Source organism: Limulus polyphemus, unplaced genomic scaffold (assembly GCF_000517525.1).
Source record: "Limulus polyphemus unplaced genomic scaffold, Limulus_polyphemus-2.1.2 Scaffold3591, whole genome shotgun sequence".
NCBI lineage: Eukaryota > Metazoa > Arthropoda > Merostomata > Xiphosura > Limulidae > Limulus > Limulus polyphemus.
Window position 1 is genome coordinate 11,080 of NW_013669201.1, and position 5,405 is coordinate 16,484.

General features: G+C 34.3%; 1 protein-coding gene across 1 annotated transcript in view; it reads right to left on the reverse strand.

Moving 5' to 3' along the window:
• LOC111088349 (slit homolog 2 protein-like) overlaps positions 1 to 5,405 on the reverse strand; it is a 10,642-nt gene that overhangs the window by 4,092 nt on the left and 1,145 nt on the right. The window contains exon 2 of the mRNA XM_022398226.1: positions 3,509 to 3,654. Within this exon, the coding sequence (XP_022253934.1) occupies positions 3,509 to 3,654 (146 nt within the window). The remainder of the gene's footprint in view (positions 1 to 3,508; positions 3,655 to 5,405) is intronic.

A 5,405-nucleotide genomic window follows, 5' to 3' on the forward strand; every position in this document is an offset into this window, starting at 1 on the left:
GACTAGAGGGAAGGCAGCTAGTCATCACCACCCACCGCCAACTCTTGGGCTACTCTTTTACCAACGAATAGTGGGATCGACCGTCACATTATAATGCCCCCACGGCTGAAAGGGCGAGCAGGTTTGGTAGGACGGGGGTTCGAACTCGCGACCCTCAGATTGCGAGTCGAGCGCCTTATCCACCTGGCCATGCTGGGCCTATAATGTATAGTGATGGACAAATATATTCCTAGACTAAAACACAGCCCCATTAAGCATGTATAAAATTTTACCAGTACAAAAGCAGACTTTTTAAATAAAACATGTACATCTAATGCATCACTTTCAGTAAACCTTCATGTCTTTCAAAATAACAGAAATATTAACAACTTATGAAATTTACAATAAAGTAGGGATATTGCTATAAAAAGGACTGAAACAAGAATTAAAACTAAAACCACAATCACAAATTTATAAAATTTAATCCTTACTCTGGCCTACAGATTAGTGTATAAAGCTGCCAAAGTTGGGATTAAATTTTATAACTTTGTGATTGTGGTTTTAATTTATGTTTCAGTACTTTTTGTAGCAAGATCCCTCCTTTATTTTGAAATTTATAATTTTTTAACACTCTTGTTTGTTTACTTTTATGTTCTACCTGTATAAACTATATACTTTACCTTTAGAAACTGTATCCATCGATATGCAGCGCCATCCATTGGGTTGAAAAGATATTTAAGCATGTTCATGATTTGTTTACTATTTATAATATACCCGTTTATATATGAATTTTTATCGAAATGTAAAAACGGAAGACCACCATTAAACCTAGTACTGTGAGAGAATACTGGACCAAATGACTTAGTAGTTTTTAACCTAGGATCTCTAACGTCATCAGTCAGTTAGCTGAATTAGTTGTTATTTTAAATATTTTAGCAGAATGATTTCCGATCTTTTGCCACTGTAAATCAAGGTACAATGTTGTTTTTGTTGTGTCTATGTATCCCAGTAGGTTTTTGGTGGGAAAGGTTTTTATAAGACGGTTTTTGGGAAACCGTTTCTTGTGGCTGCCATTTTTTTCCTTGTCGATTCCTACTATTAAGTGCTACTGTATTTAATGATTATTTTGTGAATATGTGTAATGAAATTTAATATTATGTGTATTGATTCTATTTTTTTCATTCTTTCACTTCATGCATAATATAGGGGTGGGCTCCCTAAAGAAACCGATTGTATTGTGTACAAAGCTAATGTTCTTCTATCATTGGTTGGTAATCCTGTTTCACCCTGTACTTAAACTTTTTAAATGAACACGAGATGTTTGTAAGAAAGTTAACTCCAAGGGGTAATGATAACATTGTTTACACTAGAATTATGATGCTTTTTAGCTTATGTAAAATATAGAGAAACAATCAACTTTTTAATACCTTACGACCTTCGCAGTACCTTGTTTAGTATTCTACAAAAGTTTTGGGTGCAATATACCAAGCTGTTTTTGTTGTAGGCTGGCAAGAGAATAATAATAATAAGAATTACAAATGGGCCATTTTGAGCAGATTTTGTTTTCCTTGTATGTCTAACATGCATGTTTTGTGTATTTGTATATGTGTACAGCCTTAGCAATCAATAGTAAATGTTTTAAAGTGTTCTTCACCCGCTTCATTAGAAGCTTCCAGAGGCATAACTAGGCACTGGAATACGGGGCCCGTGCCCCGATTCTATTTGATAATGGCCCGAATCTCCAGTTGGTGTTTTTGAAAAATCAGAATAGAAAATCATGGTTAATATCATACTGAAACACCGAAAATTCCCACGCCTATGGGCCCAAGCTCCTAATCTTTTTTTAAGCACCTAGTGACGTATCTGGAAGTTTTGTTGCTGCATCATCCTGGAGGTATAAAAACTTGTCTCGTGAGTTGAAGTACAAACTAAAGAGCTTATGCTTTTTGGCTTTAACTTAGATAAAATTTTAAAGAAACAATGCTTGCAACATATAATAAATGGCTGAAAGTCATAATTTGAAAAGAAAGATGAAATATAAGATTAACTTTGACAAAGTTAGAACAGTTGGTAGGTATGGATACTCACTAGTGGATATCAGTATCATTGGTTTGACAAGTATGGTTACCCTCAACAGTGCATACGAGCACTGTTGGTTTGACAGGTATGGTTACCCACCAGTGAGTACGAGCACTGTTGTTTTTTTACAAGTATGGTTACCTACCAGTTGATAGAAACATCGGTAGACAAGTATGGTTACTAAGCAGTGGATTTAAGCACTGTTAGTTCGACGGGTATGGTTATCCACCGGTGGGCCCCCCAGTGGCACAGCGGTATGTCTGTGGACTTACAATGCTAGAAACCGGATTTCGAAACCCATGGTGAGCAAAGCACAGATAGCCCACTGTGTAGCTTTGTGCTTAACTTCAACCAAATAAACCCACCAGTGGATTTAAGAAACGTTGGTTTGACAGGTATGGTTACCCACTAGTGGATACCAGCATCATTGGTTGACCAGTGGCCACTGCTTGTGCATACTGAAACTTCGTCTATAGTCTCCATATATGGCATTTTTCTGTAAAAACAATAATACCATTATTGTCGTCCCTTCCTGCCAAAAGGTCTCATAATGTATATTATATCTAAGCGATTGGTCCTACTGAGAAAGATGTGATTTCATTGGTCGACTATAAAATTAGTATAGAAAAAACATGCTAAGAACTAAAGTTACTTAAAGATGGCGCCCAAATAAAAAAATTCAATAAAAAGTAGGGGAAAAAATCATCAAAACTGAGAAATATTGTTCAAGAGGTCTACAAAGGATTTTATAGAAATAAACCCCATGGTAAGTAAAACAACTTGAACGAAAAATGTTAATTTTTGGCTGTCGTAGCGTGATATATGGAGTTAATATATGGAAGGAGCAGCAAGTTAATACGTTAATATATGGAAGGAGCAGCAAGTTAATACGTTAATATATGGAAGGACCAACAAGTTAATACGTTGATATATGGAAGGACCAGCAAGTTAATACGTTAATATATGGAAGGAGCAGCAAGTTAATAACTTAATATATGGAAGGACCAGCAAGTTAATACGTTAATATATGGAAGGAGCAGCAAGTTAATACATTAATATATGGAAGGACCAGCAAGTTAATACGTTGATATATAGAAGGACCAGCAAGTTAATACGTTAATGTATGGAAGGACCAGCAAGTCAATACGTTAATATATAGAAGGACCAGCAAGTTAATACATTAATATATGGCGAGATATATTATAGATATTTTTATTACACCAAGGAAATATGCAAATAACAATGAAGTAATGCGACAAGGGGGAAGTATAAAACAGTCTTGTAAGTTACTCCTGAGGATGACGTAGATCACGTTGAAACACGTACGTCTATTGTTTTAAATTATATTTATACACAAGTGCATATTGTAGAGTAGTTCTTTTATCACTACATCTTTCTTAGTGAAGAAAATGTTTTCCAGATTTCCTTCATTGAACATCAAGTAACTTACCTTCGAGATGGAGAACTACCATATCGCTTAATGGTTTCCATGTTAAAGGTGGTAAAAACTGGAGTAGATTGTAGGCAAACTTAACATCACGTAGCTTCGACATATTTAGGAAGATAGTTTCCGGAAGTGAAGTCAACATGTTCCAACTAAATAAACAAAACTGAATGTAATACACTTTTTTTTTGGAGTAATATTTTTGTGACATATCAAATGCCCGTGTTAGATTCATATTCCATTTAAAACATATTTAAATTATCGTTTAAGAAGCTAAGAAAACGACACCGTAATATTGTTTTAAACACTAGATACTAGCCCTAATAACGATCTTGTAACAGCTGTTCATATTCGTTAATGCGTGACATTCTTCGTCTAAAACAGAGAATAACATTTGTTAAATCATTCTCATCAACAATACATTACTTTCTGTGCCGTTTATTTTATGTATGGTTTGAAAAACCACACGCTAATTTCGACTATTTCCGACAGATGGCAATGAGATTTCAGTCTGGGTCAGGACTAACCTTGGAGCAAAGTTTCTCATCACTCGTCAGTCAATGTTGACGAACATTGCGGAAAATGTATTTATGAAGAACTGTCGTGAAAGTGGAAAAGTAAAAGAAAAGGTAACTAAATTCAGGTTACATCACCTATTTCAAGTGGCCATACCTGGAAAACGAACTTGGTAACATTATGCACAAAATACTTTATATATGGAGTTTCTGACGTCAAGGGAAGTGACGATTTCTAGTTGTAAAATCAAGCTAAGCAATGCAGTAGAATAACATTCACCGCATTTCACCATATAGGCATTTAAATAGCGTTTTATTTAATATGGATTATTTAAAGTAATGAATACATGAGTATGTTTAATATACTACTTATTGACTATAACCATCCTTAATTGCTAGCTTCCAAGTGTAATGTTAATTTTAATATAGAGACATTCCAGAATGACGACCGAAACCTCATTATTAGAAATCCCCCAGTGGTTCACCAGTAATCTGGAGACTTATAATGCTAAAACAGGGTTTCGATACCCATACTGGGCACAGCACAGACACCCTATTGTGTAGCTTTGTGCTTAACAACAAAAATTATTAGAACATGACGCTATCTTTAAAATCTCGAGTTGTGTTAGTAACTAAAGCCTATAAGATATGGTAGAATCTTTAGAATGTAGAAAGTGATGTTAGGAAATTCAACCCATAGAATATGGCGCCAACCTTAGAAAATTGAGAGTAATGCAGTAAGCCTAGATCCATATAATATACCATTAACACCTAAAATAAGCAAGCCTAGATCCATATAAAATATCATTAACACCTAAAATAAGCAAGCCTAGATCCATATAAAATACCTTTAACACCTAAAATAAGCAAGCCTAGAACCATATAAAATACCATTAATACCTAAAATAAGCAAGCCTAGATCCATATAAAATACCATTAACACCTAAAATAAGCAAGCCTAGAACCATATAAAATACCATTAATACCTAAAATAAGCAAGCCTAGATCCATATAAAATACATAACATCTAAAACAAGCAAGCCTAGATCCATATAAAATACATAACACCTAAAATAAGCAAGCTTAGATCCATATAATATACCATTAACACCTAAAATAAGCAAGCCTAGATCCATATAAAATACATAACATCTAAAACAAGCAAGCCTAGATCCATATAAAATACATAACACCTAAAATAAGCAAGCTTAGATCCATATAATATACCATTAACACCTAAAATAAGCAAGCCTAGATCCATATAAATTACCATTAACATCTAAAATAAGCAAGCCTAGATCCATATAAAATACATAACATCTAAAACAAGCAAGCCTAGATCCATATAAAATACATAACACCTAAAATAAGCAAGCTTAGATCCATAT